Below are 22,601 nucleotides of genomic sequence, written 5' to 3'. Positions count from 1 at the left end.
CCTATCTTTTCATGAATATCTTGGAATCATTTTTCATCTTGCTAAAATCAGAACCAATATATTCAACTCTTACTTTCCTATTTAGGCTTTTATCCACTTCCATAAAATTAATCTTTTTACATGCATTTAACTTAATGGGATTTATTGTTTTATTAATAAATTGGTTCCAATTTTCACTCTCTTAAAAACTTTATTCGATAAAAAATAAATTGTTTTCCTTAATTACTCGCAAGATCTTTATAACTTTAGCATACGATTGACATATGGTGAGATGTGACCTCTATGCATATTAAGCATGATCACCTACTCAAGGGATCACTTTGAATTGAAGTAGTCATATATACTTAATTCAGCCACGGCTGATATGTTTTGGGCCAGTAGAATGGCCCATGGATGATTATTGGACTTGAAGTCCAGTCCAGAAATGCATGCAGCCCATGCAGTGCATGCAGCAAGTCCATGCTTTTGTTACACCGAGCATCCTCTGCCACGTAAACCTTTATTTCAATTTCAATCTGTGGGATCCACACCACCACGTGAGGACACCCAGAAAGCCTTTGGCCTCCTGCACTCTGCACTCCCATCCCATGTACCCACCTGCCACCGCAGTATTACCACAGAAAAAGAAGAAAAAAAAAGGGAAAAAGTTTTATGACAGTATCCTATATGTCCTATACACTTCAATTAATTGTTTTTTTTTTTATAGTTATGGTTTCTTCTTTCTTGTTACGTAGTGTCACATAGTAACCTCTTCTTTTCATAGTGCCAGTATTCCAATTTTAGAATTCAATTTTAAAATCTTAAATTTAAGGGTTAGGGTTTAAGATTTAAAATTTAGAAAGATGATCTTTGGACCTAAGTCTAATGTAAAAGTAGAGGTAGATTATTTATGGAGAATAAATTTAGATAGTGAAAGAGCGAACGAGGGCAGTAGAGGTAGCTTCTGGCATGCCCTTCTTCAACAGTCAAGTTTGTGATTATTTGTGGAGAATAGAGAAAAAAGTAATGCAGGTGAAAGAGATCTTTCCATGAATGTCTGGATTTATTTATATTTAGTGGGATTCTAAATATTATGTTGTATATTTTAAAATAAAAAATTATCTCTTCATAATAAAAAGTTATCTTACTTCAAAAGTTATGTCACATAGAGGAAAATAATATGACTATTTGATTTTGTGGGTGAGTTTTTCATATGAATAATTATGTCTTTTTATAAATTGATATTAGAAAAATATCTCTAATTTCAAAAATTATGAGACAACTGAAAAAACATTACAATTCAAAAGTTTAGATATAAAAAGTTATCTTTTCATATTGTAGTTCAAAAATTATGTTTTATGAAATAAATTATTTAAACAATACTTTTGTTCAAAAATTGTGTATTACAAAATGTAAAAGTATCTTTAAAATAAGTGTCTTGATTAAATAATTGTGTTTTAAGAAGAGACATTTGCAAGTCTACATAATAGATTTGTTGCAAACCATTTTGACACACAAAAACAAATAAGACTACAGTAGAAAAATCAAGAACAATAAAAGTTTTATGTTCTGAAAATAAATATAAACACTTGAATTCTCATCGTCTATAAAAAAAATCCAAATTCTCTATAATCTATTTAAAGTAAAAAATACACTCAAAGGTTGAACAACTTTGCAAACTCCCCGAATGCATCTAGCAGTCTACTTTTATAAAATGAGAGATGAAATTAAATGTTGACTTTATTATTTCTTTAAAGCTATTCGTATAATTTTTCTTTGCATACCAAATTCATCTTAAAGTCAATTTTACCATTACCTTGAATGGAATGTCACATGTCTTGATCAATAAGTGTAAATACATCCCAACAAGTATGATATTGCAACCACCAGGGTTCACTGGAGACGTGCAATAATTGAATTATCGTCACTGGCAATACTTCGTATTGAGCATCAGTGGGTGAAAAAGAAAAGCAAAGGATGATAAAATTGTACTTCAATAATTGTATTGACTGCAGAACAAAGGAGCAAGCTATATTCATTAGTTCTACCTCTTAATCTTTTGTCATTCTTTAGTGTTGCAATCAAAATTAGATCAGATTTATCGTTTCAAAATGAAACTAATGACTTTCCAGCTTTAATTCTAACTCTAACCATATACCTATGCAGCCTCGAACATATGACTTAATCATAGGCTGAAAGCAAGGTAAATTTTCCGGTAAAAGTTAATACAACCAGATAGGTTAATGCATATAGGTGATTAGGGAGGGTTTCGGGTATAGGGGTGGAGAGTGGTGACGACAAGACACAAGACCGGGTTACAAGCGAGAGAAAATGGTGGGAAGATTCAATGATAAGAAACCGCCGCCCACTTTGCTAAAGCCACGTGGCATTCGGTCAAAGGAATATTGTAAGAAATCGGATCACGTAAATTATGGTGGGAGGAACTGATAGTGGCCAACCATGGTGCCTGGGAGTGAACGACGTTGCCTCCAGGGAGAGTGAAAACCAAACACTGTTCTATAATTTACTTAATATGTATCAAAATCAAGTTTGAGAAAGCTAACCCTCTGTGTCTTAGGTTTGCAAATTTGTCTGTTTGTATGTCATTAGGCTGTTTGTTGTGGATTCGTATATAGTGCTTTTAATGTCTCTTGCAGAGTGGACTCATGATGATTAATTTATGTACTGGAATTCAATCACATTCATGATGCAACAGCCATTCATAAGATGACAGTTCACTCAGGCTAGCTCTGATATCTATATCTATATAGAGTTTCAGCTGCTTGAATCCATAACCTCAAGGCTATGCAAGCTACTTGATTGATTTCACTGATCGTTAATTTACAAGTATAGCAAAGGAAATAAAAGAAAAACCAAGACCAAATTGATTGTGGTTTGCTTAACTTTACATATGAATTTCTACTTCAAAAATATCCTTCCAACAGTACGCAATGCGCTATATACGTATGGTGTGTTTGATTCAAAATTGTAGAAGGTTTGAACTTTGAAGGGAGGGGGGAGATTTGAATTTAAGTTATGATATGTTTTTTGCCCTTTTATCCACTGTTTCCATGGTTAACTGACAAAAGAATATTAGTAAATTTTGTCTCTTGCTATCTGTTACAAAGAAAAGGAGAGAGAGGGAGAGAGAGAGATGAATTCATTATGAAGAGGAGATATCCAAAGTTAATTAATTCATTTGTTTGTTGTTGGGTTGGGATACTATATTATGTATTCAATTACTTTTGTAGTTCTAGACACAAGGATACAAGAATTAGAGGTTATTATAAGCTCATATGAAGCACAACAACCAAAGAAAAGAGTTAGTAATATTCAAAGCAAAGTGCCAGTGGGAACTGGGATTGCATCGGAGAAATCAGCGGAGCACCCGTGCCTTCTTGGAAAGAATTCCTCTCTACGTCAAAATATATATTGCCAATTGCCATTGCCATTGCCATTGCCATCCTCTCTCTCTCTCTCTGCAACCTTGTTTGCACTCTTATCCATGCAAATTTATTTTTATTTCTTAATTTAGGCAAAAACCAAAACCCTCTTATACCTCAAAAGAAAGAAGAGATTTCCAAGAAAAGTAAGACTTTAATAAAGATGAAAAGAGATCCTTCTCCCATGCCCCCTCCTTTGCTCCCCATGCCTTGTCTCTCCATATGTTAGGTTTTCATAAAATTTTGTTTGCATGTATCTTTAATTACATGTATTTCTTTTTCCCTTTTTCTTTTTGAATTTCTTACTTCCCATTAAAATCTTAAAGCTGAAACTTGGGCTCTCAATTGTTACCCCTCCTTAGAATTTGATGAAATGTTGGTAATGTTTACTATCCTTTACTAAAAGGGAAAAGTAAGTTAGAATTTGATGAAATGTTGGTGTAGTTGTTAGTATAAGACTACACATTCACCTACAACTAAGATTGGTATTACAGCTTTAGGATACTATTGATTAAAATGGCATATGAATAAAGACATAAAGTCAAGTCAAAGAAAGAGATGGGATTTGGGCCTATTAATTTATTTAATTATAACACTATAAAATAATGCATGGCCTCATGCGTGTCTGTGTGGCTGTCTCTGCTATCTCAAATAGAATCCTCACATAAACTAACAAGCTCTAGGAATGCTCATTCTTCCCCTCTTTTTCTTGGGGTTTTCGTTCACCTTTAATATACTAACCCCGAAACCCTAAGTAGGGTTAGAAGTTCTGTTTGGGATTCAAACTTTTTTGACTTGGACCCTACTAAACTTTCTATTCATTTGCTATAATTGAAGAAGATTTAGATCGTAAAAGAAATTATTACATATAGTTTTTTATAAAAAAAGAAAGAAAAGAAAAGAAAGAAGGAAGAGAAGCTCAAAATTTTTCTTGAAGATTGCAAACCCCATGTTTTGGATATAAGTGTGTTATATTATTGAAACCCCATTGCCTATGCTGATCTTTCCTTGGCGTGTGTGTAAATTTAGTGTTTTTAATTTCTTTGTGAATTGAAACAGACAATGCATGAGCATGTATACACCTAGGCTAGCTGCATGCTATTCCGTATGGCTAAAGCTGATTTTCCTCCCATGTGTATGAATTATGACAATCAACTTGTTGTGCATGTGCAACCCACATTTGTTCTTCAAGTTGCAAAAAGAAATTTCCCTAGTGAAGCCCAAAACAAGTAAGCCCACTCGACAACTTCTTGTAAGTAATAGTTTGGTTGGCATTTAGTCTACTACCAAAACAAGCTTTTTCCGGCTAAGTACCACAAAGAAACAAGCTTTCTAGGCCCAGTTTAAAGATCCCCAGACCGATGTTCGAATAGGCCTAACTCACGTTAGGAAAACACTATCAAAGCCTAATATACGATCGTTACTTTCCACTAACTATAGATCAGTCTCCAAAATTTTCATAATCTTTCTTATATGACAAATCTATTTGTAATTAACAAGCATTTAATTAGCACAATTCAGAAGATTCGAACATATATTCAATAACTTATAATTTAACTTAAATTTAGCCTACACAAGCCATCATAAAAATACTTTACTAATGGCAGTGCAGCCCTAATTTATTACTCAAGCAAAAAGCTAGGAAACTTTAATTGATTTTATCCTTATTTATTTCAAAATATGAACAAATATACCTAAAATATATATTTTGTCTTGAACAATAAGCCATCATAAAAAAACCCTAATATGTATTCAGAGAATTTCACGTAATAATATGTATATAAATAGATATGTAATAGAGAAGCATACATGCATGCACTACACATATATAGAATAACTACAAATTAAAGTAGAGCCATGGAAAATCTCCTTGAACTATCATGGCTTATGGCTTTGCAACAGCAAAAATCGAAATTTTATGAGCCATGTGATCACTGCCAGAGTTCGAGGACGTCGACCTATTTTTGCAAAGATTGCATGATGGCATTTGTTTTCTGTGAGAGATGCAAGAATCGTTCTAGTGACCACGGAAATCATGATTATTTTCAAGTATATAACTTCCTTCATTCCTTTACGTAGGTGTATAACATATGTAATATATAATTATATTTCACTTCTAATACAAACCTTTTTTGGTTTCAGGTATTCAAACCATCATACCGATTGGGAGTAAGGGTTCATGACATGCAAGGTCTGTTTGATGTATCTGACATTAAGAACCACACCCACAATCGTCATACTGTTGTTTATGTTGACCTAAAGGATCAATGTGCATGTCGAAGAGCAGGTGGCTCAGTAACAAGGTATTGTTCGATCCAGTGCAAGGTAAGAGTTTTGTTTCCTTCTTAATTATATGTACTTACTGTGATTATTTTAGTGTTGGCATTGTTTTATAATATAAGTGGAATAGTCTAGTTAATATGTATTACGTACATGATATGATGTAATTTTGATTTGCAGGTTGATGATGAAGCAGCTTTGTGTGTCCAGAGTGCATATGATCAATTTGCAGAAGCTGCAGCTGTGAGAGCACGCCATAGGAAAGGAGCACCTCATAGGTCTCCTTTTTATTAGCTTAGTTTCTATATTATATATGTGCTTCTAGGAAAGCAAGTAGTAGGATTAATAAAGAGTACCTCGAAGGTCTCCCTAGGGTTAGGTTTTTATGGTCAATAATGTTCTCAAAGGAAGGGGAATTAGCAATGTTTTCGCTTTCCTTATTGAGTAGTAGGAGTAAGACTATATATAGCTATGTTTTCTTCTCTATTATTTCAAATTTTAGTATTTTATGATATATTTATATGCTGCTCATCTTCAAGAGCTTGTATTAATGATATATTTAGGATTAATAAAGATTTCTCGAATTTAAGATATCTCAAATTTAAATCATATCAAGTTTGAACACTCACCGTAGTGTAGTTTAAAGTTTCAAGTGGTTTTCATGTAGCCATCATTGCAGCATAAGTTTAATGATTTCATTTATTTGGATGAATAATGTCAAATTAATATACTCTACTAAATTAATAATTTTTAGATGTAAAATATGATAAAACTATCAAAATTGAAAAATTGATAAATTTCAATATATTAAAATAAAAATTATCTCCAATTTATTAATTCATTGATTGTTATACATTTTGATTGGCATAAAATATTATATCTGAGCTTTTCAATCTTGATTCTATTATTTTTAAATTTACTTTTTTGACTATTAAAATCTCTTTAATATCTTAAGTAGTTTGTAACATTTTAATTAATTATTTATATTTATATGATTGAATAAATTATTCAAATTATTAAAATTATAGCTGAGTATGCAATATGTCCATTTAAAAAGCTTTACATTAGTATATTTATTATAAAATTTTATGAACATAATAAATACTAAAAATACTTAAAGACAACTGCCCTGGCGGCCTGACCCGACCCAACCACCCAACCCTTTCCTTTCCCATCCCATGGCCCAAAACCCCCTCCCATATGAACCGACCCAACCCACGGCCCAAAACCCCCCTCCAATATGACCCGACCCAACCGTTTCAGTTGGATTTTGCACAGAGGATGCAGAGGAAAACAGAGTTGTCATGCTGATTTTATCAGGCAAGTCTATCCATTTTTTCACCTTATGACTCTCCATAGCTTTTAGTGTTCATAAAATTTGTATACTATATTTTGTTCTTGGTTGATGAGAAAAGAAGGGAAAATTTTTAATTGAGTCCTGTCTTATTGTTGGGTTTGATTTAGTAGTTAACTTTCTCCTGTGAGATTAAATTTTGTATCTTTGGGTTGATGTGTTTAACTAGAACTGTGTGTGGAGTGGAAATTCATTGGTTCTTGAGTTAAATTTTTTGATTGTAGAACTTTATCTCAGTTTTAAATTTTGTGGGTATATCTTCTTAAAAGCTGAGGTTGATTTTTGTAGATGGTTTCTTCGCTTTGAAAGACCTTAAGCCTCAACCATTGAGCTTGATTGTCAGTCTTTTGGCTTGTTTGGCTCTCATTCACTCAGCCATTGACCATCGTGGAATGCAAGCCCTGGAAGCTGGAAAAACCGACCTCTCGGACTTGCCCAAGTTTCTTAAGATCAAACTTAATAAACTGCAGTTTCATGGATAGAGTGGCCTTTGGTCTCGTAGATTTATGTCTGTGTCTTATTGTTGCATTCATTATCTTAGTTACCCGACCGGAAACCTTCGAGCTATTGCTCCAAAGGAAGTCTTGATGATAAAGCTTCAGAAACGATATGCCCACATCCGCCACTCCTTCGATGAATTGCCCCTTCAAGATATCTATTCATTGAATAGTCAACTTGGCTCGTATGTTCGTAATGGCAACATTCAAGCAACGTGGACTCTCTTTTGTCACATGCATCTTTCGTGCTGTGACCTTAATGCATATTCTTTTTCATCAGTTTTGAGTGCCTGCTCTTCTTTGCCGGGCACAAAACATGGAAAGCAAGTGCATGGACTAATGATTAAGACAGGTGTGGATGCGGGAACAGTAGCCAAAACTGCATTAATGAACTTGTATTCGAAGTATGGATGCTTGGGTGATTCAGTTAGGGCATTTGAAGAAATTGAACTGAAGGATGTTGTGACATGGAATGCTTTGATTTCAAGCTTTTTGAGGCAGGGTCTTGCTAAAGAAGCACTTGATGTTTTTGCGACAATGAGAAGGGAAAGAGTGCAGCTTAGCGAGTTCACTTTGTGTTCTGTGCTAAAATCTAGTGCTTCTTTAAAGGCTTTTGAACAAGGAAAGCAGATTCATGGTTTGGTTGTTGTGTTCGGCCGTGATTTAGTGATTCTGAGTACTGCTCTCATTGACTTTTACTCAGATGTGGAGTGTATTAGTGAAGCCCTGAAAGTTTTCTCTAGTTTAAACAATATGATGGACAATGTAATATGCAATTCTTTGATAAGAGGATGCATTAAAAATCGAAAGTTCAGAGAGGCATTTTCAATTATGAGTAAAATGAGACCCAATGTTGTTGCACTTACTAGTGCTCTTGGAGCTTGCTCTGAAAATGTAGATTTGTGGATTGGAAAGCAAATCCACTGTGTGGCATTACGTTATGGGTTTACTGATGATACACAGTTATGTAATGTTATATTGGATATGTATGCAAAGTGCGGGAAGATTTTGAATGCAAGATCATTATTTGATGGCATTTTACACAAATGTGTGGTTTCATGGACAAGCATGATAGATGCATATGGGAGTCATGGATATGGGCTTGAAGCTCTTGAGCTGTTCAAGCAGATGAGGGTGGAAGGCAAAGGAGTTGTGCCCAATTCTGTAACATTTCTTGCTGTTTTATCTGCTTGTGGGCATTCAGGGCAAGTTGAAGAAGGTCGGAAGTGTTTTAATTCAATGAGGGAGAAGTATGGTCTTAACCCGGATCAAGAACATTATGCTTGCTTCATTGATGTTTTAGGTCGGGCTGGTCAAATAGACGAGGCATGGTCTCTTCTAGATGATATGATTAAGAATGGTATCAAGCCTACGGCTCTAACATGGAGCGCATTGCTAAACGCCTGTAGTCTTAACCAAGATATTGCTAGAGGTGAGTTTGCTGCGAAGCATCTGTTGGAATTAGAACCAGATAAGCCTGGGAATTATGTGCTTCTTTCAAATTTCTATGCTGCTGTTGGAAGGTGGGATTCTGTTGACAACTTGAGAGATACAATGAGGAAGAAAGGGCTAAGTAAAGAAGCAGGAAGTAGTCGAGTCACTGTTAAACGCTACAATAAAAGTTGTATCATTAGAGAAAATCATATGGCCAGGGCAGTTCTTTGATAATATACAATCAGTTTTCTTTCATTTTCATTCATTTACTTTCAGTAACTTCTCGTGAACAGTACCGAGCAAAAAGAAAAAAACTTCTGTTGAATAGTGTACCCAGTCTATTATAAAATTTTCCATATATCTAATTTGTTTAAGTGAATAATTTTTCCTGCATCCTTTCCAAGGTTCTATACAAAATAGAGAGCAAGCGTCGTGAATATAGATTTGAGTCAAGTGTTTCTCTGTTGTCGTATTAGTGGTGGAAATGAGTGCAAAACTTGTCCAGAAGCCGACAAGCTAAAGATCTTGAGCAACCTTATGTCAAACTTTCGCATCTTTCCTAAAATAATTTTGTTATCACCTTTCATCTGCTTACATTTTTTTAGGTAAGAAACTTGAGCACCAAAACAGCATATGATTCTTGCCCTGCCTAGGAACGGAAAGGATATGAAGTAAGTAATTCCCTTTCTGCCCTTTTAGTTTTTTTGGAGCATTTTGAGAATATAACAATGTTTGACCTGGTGTTCTATTCATTTTGAAACTATCCATTGAGCATGAATCATATTTTACAAGCATAAACCTTGTTTCTTTATACTAAATTGCTTTATTTTGGTTGTACATTTTGTGCTGAAATGGGAATTGCTTTATCCACATTTCCAAAATCAAATCCTTTGGATTTACAGCTTTGTTTCCACTCATTCCAAGTGGTAGTTTTGGACCTCGATCCTCATGGAAGCCATAGCTTACACTTGTTTTTCATTACTTGCATTAAATTAGCTATGCCATTTGTGGGCTGTGTACTTAGGGGGACAATTTGATTCTTTCCTCCTAATTCTTGTAATTTTGATACACTATGATCCTCCTGATTAATCAATTTTTATGTGAGAATGAGACAGCTGATAAGAGAAATAGATTCTTCTTTTGATTTCCCTTATCATCCCTCCCAATGAAGGTGTTGGTGTTTTGAAAGTGCTTTCTTTTCTTAAAACTCTAAATGAGTTCCAAATCAATACGTATTAAAAAGATGAACTAAAGAAGTGGAGATTGAAATTGTGATAAATTCTCCTGCGTCAAATGATCCTAAAGAGATAGAATTTAGATTCTCTAAAGAGAGGGCAAAAAGGAGTTTGAGAGAAAAATAAATAAATAAAGGTATTTTGGACTAACAAATCAAATGATGCACTTGTTATGTTACCATTAACGTAAAGTGATTTTGGGACGTAAAATGGAAACAGTTGTGTCCGTTCTTCAAAACTCTGCTTGTAAGAGGGAGAAATAAGAGACGGTGAACCTTGCAAGATGAGAATCATCCTGCGCACCCTGTATGGTTCATGAATTCATGTCTCATGGACCTAAAACAATGAGTATTAATCCCTTTTGGATGAATGTTTCCAAATCCTTTTTTGGGGATGAAACTGTTTTATCTTTTATTATCTATGCAATTGAAAAGGCAGGAAAAAATATGAATGCATCAACTTGATATTGATGTTGCTATATATAATGAGTCTGTATACTGCTTTTATTTGCATGATCATGGACAATGTTTGATAAATACTACATGTTAAGACTAACATGTTCAAGCCATTAAAAAAGTAGCAAAAAATTTCTAGTTTGAAGAAGCATCTGCCACTTTGGAAGTCTTTGAGTACTTCCTGGTGACCTTCTGCTCAACACCTAACCATTTTTGAATAAGTTTAAATACTGTTTTGTCACATAAAAGTCCTCGATGACTGGCAGCAACTCCTGCTCTCTCAACTGCAGCAAATCGATCTGCCTGAAAGATAGAAACTTTGTTCGGTTAATGGTACATGCTGGAGAAAAAAGTATTCATTCAATATTCACATAACAATGGTTCATCAAGTAATGAAGAAAACCACTTGGAAATACCAGATGGAACAGCAACAATTATAACAATCATGATTTTGAACTCTATTGCCTTGATTCCTGATTGTTGACTACTGTGGTAACCAGGGACCTTGCTCCTGATATAAGATTACCTTCTCAAACAACTGATAGCCCACTGATGATAACTTGACATGCTTGGCTTCAATAACGTATAATTTCATATGAGGCAAGATAAATGATGAGAACTGTAGGGCAGAGAATGAGAGAAGGGGAAGGCAACTTTTTCCAGTCACTGCCAAAGAGGTCTATTGAATTCAAGCAATAAATCATTCCTTCAAAATTTAGAAGGATTCTGAAACTACTTAACCTATATGAATATTTGTTTGCTTATCCTTTCATACACTAAATTTGAAAACTCCATGCATCTTAGACAACCCCAGAATGTTGACTTCCTCCTACTTGTGTTGACACGGTTAACTATAGTTTATATTTTGCTGCATCTGTTATCCTGATTCTCATGTCATGATGTAGTATATGCTAGATTGTGTCAGGAGAATGATTTGGAAGATATTAAGACAGGGTTTTGAATGAATATTAAATATGGTATATTTCCTTGTTGGTAAACTAAGACAAGTATAGCAGCTGTCTAATTGTAAGATACTATTCATTTTGTCTAGTCCCTTTTATAATATGTTATGAACATAGAAATGTATACAAATAGAAGCTAATTAGTCTTTCAAATTCCTTTCATGTTCTCATACTACCACGTGCCATGTCACTAAACCTGACCATTTTTCTGCAGGTACATAACAATCAAATCCTTGTCTAATAAAAAATGATTTGCTGAATTTCAATTATGCCAAGGACCATCACAAAGTTTCTCTAATTAAATTCAGGTTAATAAATGAATTTAATGAATAGTTAAAGAGAGTACCATTGCTGATTCTGCAGGAACAGTTCCATCTCCATCTACGTAAGTATATTGAGGCTGGAAAAAACAAGTACAGAAACAGTAAGGATACAGAGGGTGGTACCTTAGTTTTGATGAATATTGAGCCAAATCGGGAGGAAATTCTTGGGTACAAAAGAGTAAAGAAGCAGTTATAGCTGGGATAGACAGTAATACATTATAACTTATAAGGGGGCTAAAATAACAATCTAGATTTAAGCAGCAATATTGTTATGGTTCAAATCATGGGCTAAGGATCAAGCTAACATGGAATTGGATGCTATAAACTCAAATACAAAACTCACCATTGTGTGACATATTTCTGACAGGTCCCCAATTGGTGAAGTTTCTGTACCATAACTGCAAATAAATGTCATATGCGTTAATAAGCCAGTCTTTAAAACTGATATAAAGCAAATTTCAATTTCTTCTTTCAAATGAAAGAAGAAAATATTTTTGTGTGAACCTTTAGTCTTTTTCTTTTTTTAATTGCAGAGGGGGAGGAGGGTAATTCAACTTTAAAATTACTGAAATTAAGTTGATCTTTGTACATTTGGTAACTAGAATTTAGGAATTATCAAACAAACAATTCATCTCTGATATGGATCATTAGTTCCCAGTTAAAATTGTACTAATATCAAATTGAGTAATGCTATTTGTCCCAACACTTTTTGTGGCATATATTAATTAACAAATTCAAGGATGATATCTACCAAATCATAGGAGTCAACCATTCATAAATGCATGTTTAAAGTTGAACCAATAGGGACGCTAATCCTAGAATAAGGCCACAACAAACACCAAACAATGCCAATGCAGAAATATAACACCATTTAACAACAACCTGGGATCTCACCAAATTTCAGTTAAGTTAAAACACATGCATAAGTTCCCAATTGAAGTTTACATATCTCAAAATTGGATCTCTTGAATTTTTATGTAGTTAAATGCTATAATTATTACATTTTACTTGCTCTTAATCTTGTAATTATTCATCATGTACAGAGTAGCCAAAAACAGGTCAAGGATTCTATTTAGAGACTTCATATCCCTCTCAAATGCTCTTATAATAAACAAAATCCTAACTGACAAAGCAATTCAATCACATACCAAACATCAAATGGTGTGTCAAAAGATGTCCCGTAAATGTTATAGAAGCAGATTCCACTTGGTAGTTTAGCATTGTTGATAACTTTGCGTGTACCAGCAGCCCAATTAAGGATGGAAATGTTGAAAGGTAAAGCTATTGTATTCCCACCATAATTTAACTGCAACAGCACCCAAAAAAAAAAAGTGGCAGCAATAGGCAAAATAAGAATTAAATATTAGATTATAGAAGGTGCACAGAAGAATGTGAAAAAACAACCATAAACTCTACAAAAATTTTGGCAGCAACAAGACTGATATTTAGAGCAAAGAACCCTAAACAGACATGAGTAGCTTAACAGATCCAGTAAGCAATTATCAATCATATCTAGAGTTAAAAGTCAGGAATTCTGTTACATATGACAGAACAAACACCCCTTTTGTTGAGAATTTTGGCAGCAAGAAGAAAAACTTAAAGAGTAACACGTGAATTGTAAGTTGTAGAAAATAGTGACCTGACAGACCTGCTACAAAAGAAGTAACCACCATCTGGGATTTCAATAAAAACTTTCATTTTCATCAGTTTGGCCAAGAATTCATACTGAAGGAACAGAAAAATTTTCTTCCAGGATTGTTGCTACTTCAAACTGGCTTCTCATTCCACAGCATGAAGACTAAATCATTTTTTTTTTGTTGGTTCGAAGCATAGATAAAAGTGTTATTCTTTCAGCACTACTCAATTAATCAAGTTTTCATTTCTAGTAACTAAAATGTATGCAGGATATTACATTGTGTTTGGATTGGGAGAAGTATAGAGGGAGAAAGGGTTAATTGAGTATGTTACTCAGACTCGGGGGTAAGTGTGGGATATGGGCATGTGTCCAACAATGGTATGCTCAACTTTTTGCAAGTTTTTCTTTATATCTGGAGAGTCAGACCTCCATATCCATGTTCATCAGATAGGCACCCGACACAGGTTCTTCAAGGAAAATGAAGAGTCTGAGCAACATAGTAATTTGAACAATAGAATGTTAAAATGCTTTCTGTTTAAATTGTTTTTCTGGCTTATCCTTATTCTATTTGAGTCCAGCAAATCTGTCTACAGAATTTTGAAGTCAGTAAATTTCCCTCCATCACTCCTGTCCCCTTAATTATTATTCTTAATCATGATTTGCTCTAATCTTCATTTAGTTCCCATAGGCATCCTAAATAAATAAGATTTAAACCTGGCTAAAAGAACATTTATATTTTGTCCAGCTTAGAGATAAGTCTATGAGAAGTGATCAAGACCTACACTTCAATGTTTCCAACACTGAGGTACAGTTTTCTTATTTTTCAAGCAGATATTCCCTTAAAGCAAGAAAATGCACTTACAAGAGACTAAGCAGAACTCTCCATGTCAGTTAAGACATAATTACAAAATAAAATCACTCATACTTGTGATCAAGAAATTCCAAATGAAAGCAGAGATGGATCAAACATCTCTTGTCAAGGACCAATGGCTTGTCAGGTTAAGTATCATAATTTTTTTAAACAAGGTATACAAGCAGGGAAAGAGAGAGAGACAAGGGAGTAGTGCAACAAAAAAGGTTCACCACCTTCATTACAAGAGTTACAGTGTTCTCAAGCTAATTTTCAAAAAAAAAAAAAACAGTGTTCTCAAGCTATATGGAAAGCAAAGTTCTTTTTCTTTTATGAAGAATATGTAAAGCAAAGGTTTTTTTTTTTTTTGAAAGATAAGTAAAGCAAAGTTAATCACCTCATTATGCCTCAATGCTTCATTGAAGAGAACAATGCTTTCAGTTGGGCTGTACGACTCCAGTTTAACAGAAGTTTCCCCATCTTCAGAATGCTCTCGCCAAACATTAATTTGTGGTTGCATTTTCCAACTAAAATCTGGATTTGGCAACATCTCGTAGACTGATGGGCACTCAACCAACTACACATAAAACAAAAACCATAAATAAACAAAGGCTAATGAAAGTGCTAAACCAAAAATTGCTGCCATATTTCATCATGTGGTTATTGAGGTGGGGATACTAACAAATAACAATTAATGTGATTTTCCTGGATGTGCTCTATAATATGAACGAGATGCTAAACCAAACTGTCACTTTGCTCATAGCATGTAAAGAATTAACCACAATCATAAATAATATTGAAGCAGCGAGCAGATGAGTTAGTCACCATATTAAAGAACTGTTAGACAATCAAGTCAGAGTTCACAAAAGTCAGTTTGAAGTACAACGTGAAAGTAACCATTCCCAACATTGCATTCCAGGGTGTACAGGAAGCACATATACTTATCTCAACAAAAAAATTTCAAGCATCATGTAGTAGAAAATACTCCCCAAATTCAAATGTCCTATTTAATTTTATTTATTCCCTTAATTGTTGTGAAGATTAGAAGTAATTTACAGAAAATGTGAAAATCAGGCATAAAATTGAAAACAAATAGACTGTCATGAAAATATTTGGACATTAGAAAGAATTACTTCCATGTTTTAGACATTTACACTCTACAGGTAATAGGACTTATATTTCAACCATACAGTAATTAGAGCAATTGCGACCATTGCGTAAGCAGAAGCAAAAAGATGGTAACAACATAGTAATTTGAATGGTACAGGTGGCAGTAGTTGTGGTGCTAGAAAAATGTGGCTACAGTAATACAGTGTACATGATTATTTTGTTCATCTACCCTAAGTTACACTAAGTCAACATGTGTTTTGCCTTTACTTTCCAACAATTCAAATTATTTACACTTTTAACCAGCAAAAACCATATTTTTCTTACCCAAAAAATTCGGCTTGCCAAAAAGCATTCCTCAGCCAAGCTTACATTTCTCTTTATATCTCTATATAAAAGAAAACTTTATATTTCTCTTCATATAAACTGGCTTTTCAGATATAACCACATATCTAACCCAATTATGCCCAAAACAGCCAGCATATGACATGATTTTCCAGCTTTAGCTTCAAGATAGGCATTGAACACTTTGGAAAGAGTACCTTCACTAACATAAGCATCCTCAACTTAAATTTTTTGGGCAAGCAAATCCCTAAGCATGTCAGATAATTACTATGCATTAACAGAATATTACGTGGGTTAGATTGATTGCTAATCTGACAAACAAAAAAGAAGAGAAGCACTTAATGATAAATTGGTATCCATCTTCAACGCTTTTAAGATATCTTCGTCTTGAAAATCAAATATCCATTTGTCATCTACAAGGCCAACCACTCTGAATTTAGAAATTACCAGTTGGTGCATCGTCCACCTTGATACAAAGAAGTAGGCTTCAAAACCTTCAACAAACTGCAATCCAGTTAAGAGAGAATCATTGACACATCCTGGGGCACCTGTTAAGCATATTTGAGAATTTGTGATAACCGATTGGATATTAAAGGTGGGATGGAGGGGGAAGTTATCCAACGATATTACAGGATGACTAGCCTTTTTCAATTTTGAGATATTGGTCCCTTTTGATATACCATCATATGAGACCAAGCAAAAGCAAACTAGTGGGATGAGCACTTAGTTGAGTCAAGCAAAAGCACAAATTCAACCTTACAATCTTCATGTAAGGGAACCCTAAATAAAATTAGCATAATAAAAAACCACAAGAAAGGCTGAATGGCAGAAGTTGTTGCTAACACAAAAAATGTAAGAAGACAGATGAAATTGAAATAATATCATCAGGACTTCCACTACCAATCTATAGTTCAACTTATAAAGCCAACTCACTTCATAGATGTAAACAAAGTTTGGAAAGTTAAGACACATGTCATGGGTTTACGTGCTCAAGTCATAGCAGTTCGATAGGAAAATGGCAACATGAATTATTCATGTGGTGAAAAGTGAAAGCATAGGCAAGAATGATACATGATATTTTCTGATTATTCAATCAGTTAATGCAGCAATGAAAAGAAATTATTTGATGGTGCCATAATGAGTGGAGAACAATATCAAGGAGAAAAAGGAAATTGAAAGAGTAATACTGTAAGATCCTGTTTTAAACTCAAAACAATGGAACACTAATAGTGCAACTATTATAAGTCGTGAAAAATATATAAATATATTGAGTACAAATATCTTAGTTATATGCTGAAGATTAATTATCAAGGGAAGCGGGTATATGCATCTGCATAATTATCAGCCTGGCACTGCTTAGCATGATTGTCAATTACAATGTATCAAAAGTAGCTAAAAATCTGTAGCCAAAGAGAATATAAAAATCTCTGTTGCTAGTCTGTTTAACGATAATTTCATTTTCCATCATTTAGAACGCATTATATTTCAAGTCGTTCATGGGACACATTCTAACAACTTTTCTCTGCAAAAGATAATAAATTATGTGTGCCACTAAGAAGAGCAAGAACAAAACATCAACGTATAAAACTTAAAGCAGCATGAGCTTTCAATATTATTGCACAATATACACCTTTCACTTACAATCTTGGAAGCTCAAAAAGAAAAAAAAAATATCTTACATTTGTTAAGTAAGCAAAACTTTGATGGTGGTAAACGTCCCTTAAGTAAATTTGCCACTATCTTTAATAATTAAGAACCAAAACAACCACTAAATGATCGCTGACATGGAATAGTTGTGGTTTCCAAATCTCTAGGAATGAAAGCAACGTTTCTAAAGAATCTAAAGTAGACACGTCAAAGTTATTTGTCAACTCATGTCCATCATATGTGCCTACATTTTGCACTAAAAAGCTGCAAAGTGCATGTTTCTAAACTCAAATGCTTAATGTGCAGGAAATTACCTTGAAAAGGGCACGCAATGGTAATCCACTTATTTACATATTTGGAAAATACCTGCCAATGAACAATTAACTTATCACTTCTATCAATGAAACAGAATGCTAGCAATCCTCCCATTGAACAATATCAACTTTGATGGGACTTCATTTTTTCTTCAAAGCTAACACGAAATTTATAAATGATTTTCAACTAGTCACCAAGAGAAAAACTGCGCACATCATTATGAAGTGACAAGAAACATAGCACCAACAGTCCTCCCATCGAATGTGAGATAATATTAACTTTTCTGCCTCCAGAAGCCTTGTGTGCAGTTTCCAACTTAACTTTAAGACCTTCCATTAATTTGTCAATCCTGCCAATAGTTAACATGCATCCATGTAACCAAAACCTATATAGAGCAAGATCAAGGAAGTTCAAGTAACTTCCGGGCATGATCTGAGTATAAACACAACCAGATATAGTCATTTATATAACTAAAAATCTTAACTGAGCAGTTGAAAATGAGTTACCTATTGCTTTGGCGGAAATCATAACCATATCCAAACAATGTGGTTCCTTTCTTATACCCACATCCAACTAGCATATCAATCATATCATGAAAATGATACACCTCTGTCAAATGCATAAGTTTAACTAGCTGGAGGATCAAGAGATACGATATCAGAAATAAATAACAGATAAAGATAGTTTGATCTTGCAGTTAAGAGACAAGGACTGAAAACACCCAAAATAGAATGAAGGAACAACCTCTGTCATACTATTTAACCAACAATCATGTCTCACATTGAGTAATGGAGATTAAACTTAACTATTCCAACCAAGCCAGCCCTTCCAGTTTCCAAATATGAATATATATATAATATGCACAAAAAGTGATCGAAGCAGATGGGGAAGCCTTAATAGGATTTATAAATTTATAGATTGTCAGATACAACTAGCCTTAATAGGATTTATAAATCTATAAATGACATTATATCCATAGTTTGTCAAATGCATGCAAATAATAGGATCAAGCCTTAGTGCTCTCCCTTGCACCAAAAAAGAAAAGTTGCATGCAAATAATTATCACATGAGTAATGACCAACTTACAAGGCCAGATCAGAAATGGCCACCAACAGACTTGAAGGCTTGGAAGAAGTTTTCTTCCTTTTTATATCTGACAATTTACTCAAACATAAGAGGAATTTAAACTTGGGACTCTCTTGGGGTGTAAGCCTGTTCTACTGGATAGAGCTTTATGGGAAGAATGAGTCTCACAACAATGATGTTGAGCACTTATCATGCAGAATTAGAAAAAAGCCCTGCCATTGATCTGATATCAGAAAATAATGAAATAAATCTAGACGACTATAGACATCCTTACAGAATTCATTTCATTCTATCAAGCTTGAATCTAGCAAGGAATAATGATGTCCCAAGACCAAAACAACAATTGAGATCTGGTAACACATCAAACGATGTAGTAAGTAAGGAAATATCAACAATGGGATTGTGAATTCAGGGGATGAAATGCTGAAAAGTAGGGAACAAAGAGAAAGATGGCAATCTATGAAGCATCAAAGCAAGAGAGATTAAGCAAGACTAACACCGGATTGCTATTCAGGTGATGATCACCGAATCAAGAAGAAAAAGAAAGGTGACCCCCTGTCTGTTCAAAGATGTGTTTTCACTGACAAATTTCCATTCCAATGAGGGTGTGTTACATCAAGTTTGAAATAGATACTCAATTAAAGTGCAAGATAGGTGAAACAAAAAATAACCGACAAAATCTGTATATGAAGACAATTCAAAATTAGCTGCAATATCAGCACAGAGCAAAAATAGCAGGAAGGGAGAGAACATTTGTCAAGACAAACCTATAAAAAATGAAACTTAAGAGGGGCAACAAGGGTTACAACCGTGCGCTGTCAGCTATGGCTCAAACACTTCCCAATATAGCTCCTTCAGTCAATCTGTGGTGGAGCAAAGAATAACAAAGTTGAAGCAGCTAATCTGCGTGCACACTCTCTTACACAAACTTATGCCATACATGCCTTTAGGAACAAGGACTGACTCTCTTCTTGAAACACTTCTACCAGATCCCCTCAAGGAGTACAAAAATAGGTGATCAAGCAACTTCAAAAATACAGATGTACTCAAACAACTTCTGATTAAATGGCAAAGATGAATTTTCAAAACTTGCTAGAAATGCTCATGAATTTGACCCAAAAATATGAAAATGATAAATTCCCAGAGATTGACTGGATACACTGAAGCTTTTAAGAAACTTTGTCATACATATAAATTAAAATTGAATTTGAGACATTAGCACTCGGCAAACTAACGCTTCTTAGGATCTTGAATATTCAGCCTCCACCCTGTTTAAAAATTCTATAATAGATGTTTTATAGTTTTGACAAAGTCATGGTCTCCAATGTGGTATTTTAATTTTTTTATTGAATGCAAACAGAACACTTCATTGTGCTTAAAGGACTACATTGCTTCATCAAATAGCAAGAATTATTAAAGAGAAGAGCTGATTTTACCCAGGAGGGATCCAGTATATCGATTGCATATAGCCCATAATCATCATCAGGGACCAAAATCTCGATGTCATCATCTAACGATTCAGTATAACCTGAAAATAACAAATCCATCAACTTCAACACAAGCGCTTTAATGCCAAGGAGAAGCTTCATTTAGACAAATCCAAACAAAAAATAAATAAATAAATAATGATTACACGTATCCAGTATTTAAAGGACAATATTACCAGTGGTAAGCATACCCATAATTTCAAGCTTCCAAACATTTCAAACTGGAATCAAAGGAATTAACCAATAATATTGTACAAAAAGTACCACATGAGGAACATTATGAGAAGAGGGGGAGCTGGGAATGATCAAGAATAAAGACTTTCCCGTCAGAACAATCAGGACAATAAGGACTAATTATTTATCGTTAGAAAGAATCAATATGAATAAGTTTGTTGGTTGTCTTTAGTTGCTGAAGCTGCAGGAAGCACATTGCATACTCTGTGAAAGAGTCATTTGAGTAGAGATATCAGGTGATGGAGGTTCTGATCTAGGTCTATAGGAAAGGTCCCATTGCTTATACAGGGCATTGTAAATTCCTATAATACCTGTTTCATGACCCTTGTGACTAAATGAATAGAAATTACAAAAAAGATGGAGGGAAATATCCAGACATAGAATCAATTATAATAAAAAAAATTCCGATTCAGCTAAGATACTTATTATTTTGTTGACTTAGGCAGTAACCAAACAAAAGCCAGCATAAAAAATGTCATACTTAATCTTTCCCTTCATGTTTTCATATCAAACAAAAACTTTACACAGAAAAACAACAAACTTCATTGTTATACAAAACCCAATTTTTAACCTTTCCCTCCTTGTCCTCCACTTTCCCAAGAACCAAACAGGAAAAAAACAAAAACAAAAATATACATAACCCAACAAAGAACAGACATTTCTATACGTACAAAACATGCATGCAAGCTAACGATAAAACAAAAAGAAACAAAGAGTACCTGTTTCAGGATTATACAGAGACCAGAGCTTCTTCTTGAACTCCAAATCGGAAAACAGGATCCGAACCCAAACCCGGGTCTCGAATCCGAACTTCTTCCTCTTTGAATGAAGAATGGACCCTCCCATTCCGGAGACAAGGAGGACCGGGTCTAGTTCCATTTCCGGTTCTTCCGAGCCCCGAGACCCGAAACATGGGCACAAACGGAGGTCTCCCACCATCGTTTTTACTAAGATTTAAATTCGGGTTTCGGATCTTCGGGTTTGACCGAGAGAGTGTGAGAGTAGGGTGGTAGTTGCGATAATGAAGTAAGAAGTCTTTGAGTAGGTATATATAAATGAGCGTAGAAACTGAAAAAGGTCGGGATAAGACTAAGGGTGGATTAGATTTTTGCACTTTTGCATTAATTGACCCTTATATTTTTACTTAATTCTTATCTTGCCCTATTACTATTATTTTTTTCATGTGAGACCAATGTAATGATTTCTTACAAATCATAACATTTTTTGCAAATTAGGGATGAGTGTTAGGTATAGGTATGTATTTTGTTTCATTTTATCTACAGAAAATAGCTTCCCAAAATCTGGTTATATGTTAGATTTTATATATATTTTTGTAGGATTAATGATAACTAGTTGGAAAAAAAATGAAAATAATATAACCACCCATCAATTGCTGTAAATCAAACTTATTTCATTACAAATATTTATTAAAATTGGTAGCAAATGTGCATTATTAAGAGATAAATTTTGTAAAATAACATAAATAAAATTTTTTATGGAGTTTATAAGTTAAAAATAATATTATGTGTTTTTTATATGTAAAAGTATCTCTTGCCAACTATATCTTTCATCGGTAAATCGAAATGTGATGGTCTATGAGAAGGAGATTCTCATAGATATATTTTACACCAAATATGAAAAATACGATATCTCTCAATTAAAATACAAAAAATGTGAGGCACATCCACTATATCAAACGTAATTTTAATCAAGAATCGAAAAAGACCTTTCAGTGACGGAGTCAAGATTTTGTGATTGAGGCTGAACAAAAGGTGAGTCAAGTAGTGAGGTTTGGAAAATAATTTTACTACAATAAGATGTATTTTAATCTCTAAATTAATTAAAATTAATTATTAACTAATAATTGTGAGACATTTTATCAAATAAAAAATATTTTAAAAATTAAATTATAAATATATATTATAAAATTTT

At 34.0% G+C, this 22,601-nt stretch overlaps 2 protein-coding genes across 3 annotated transcripts; one reads left to right on the top strand and one right to left on the bottom strand.

The window, feature by feature from the left end:
• On the top strand, positions 6,965 to 9,380 carry LOC18599260 (pentatricopeptide repeat-containing protein At5g66500, mitochondrial). Its single transcript, XM_007029156.2, has 2 exons — positions 6,965 to 7,022; positions 7,345 to 9,380. The coding sequence occupies exon 2, from the start codon at positions 7,563 to 7,565 to the stop codon at positions 9,216 to 9,218; it is 1,656 nt and encodes a 551-aa protein (XP_007029218.2). The 5' UTR covers positions 6,965 to 7,022; positions 7,345 to 7,562; the 3' UTR covers positions 9,219 to 9,380.
• LOC18599259 (phospholipase A(1) LCAT3) lies at positions 10,670 to 21,707 on the bottom strand. Of its 2 annotated transcripts, none has more exons than XM_018121828.1 (11): positions 21,389 to 21,707; positions 20,385 to 20,476; positions 18,369 to 18,496; positions 18,076 to 18,247; positions 17,862 to 17,913; positions 16,348 to 16,448; positions 14,846 to 15,025; positions 13,111 to 13,268; positions 12,306 to 12,360; positions 11,986 to 12,039; positions 10,670 to 10,980 (listed from the first exon to the last, which is right to left on the bottom strand). In XM_018121828.1, exons 1-11 carry the CDS (start codon positions 21,606 to 21,608, stop codon positions 10,813 to 10,815), a joined length of 1,380 nt encoding a protein of 459 aa, XP_017977317.1. In that variant the 5' UTR covers positions 21,609 to 21,707; the 3' UTR covers positions 10,670 to 10,812. The 2 variants fall into 2 exon arrangements, with proteins under 2 accessions (XP_017977317.1, XP_007029217.1); XM_007029155.2 differs by having other exon boundaries at positions 18,076 to 18,211.

Source organism: Theobroma cacao, chromosome 5 (assembly GCF_000208745.1).
Source record: "Theobroma cacao cultivar B97-61/B2 chromosome 5, Criollo_cocoa_genome_V2, whole genome shotgun sequence".
Lineage (NCBI taxonomy): Eukaryota > Viridiplantae > Streptophyta > Magnoliopsida > Malvales > Malvaceae > Theobroma > Theobroma cacao.
This window is presented reverse-complemented; position numbering and strand designations above follow the sequence as displayed.

Excerpts from the sequence above, each read along its gene's own strand:
- LOC18599260 (XM_007029156.2), top strand. The coding sequence starts at position 7,563 with ATGTCTGTGTCTTATTGTTGCATTCATTATCTTAGTTACCCGACCGGA.
- LOC18599259 (XM_018121828.1), bottom strand. The coding sequence starts at position 21,608 with ATGGTGGGAGACCTCCGTTTGTGCCCATGTTTCGGGTCTCGGGGCTCG. Across the intron at positions 18,497-20,384 it reads ATATACTGGATCCCTCCTGG|CTAGTTAAACTTATGCATTT; the intron begins GTAAAATCAGCT and ends TTGATCCTCCAG. Across the intron at positions 17,914-18,075 it reads TCTTGTCACTTCATAATGAT|GTATTTTCCAAATATGTAAA; the intron begins GTGCGCAGTTTT and ends GTTCATTGGCAG.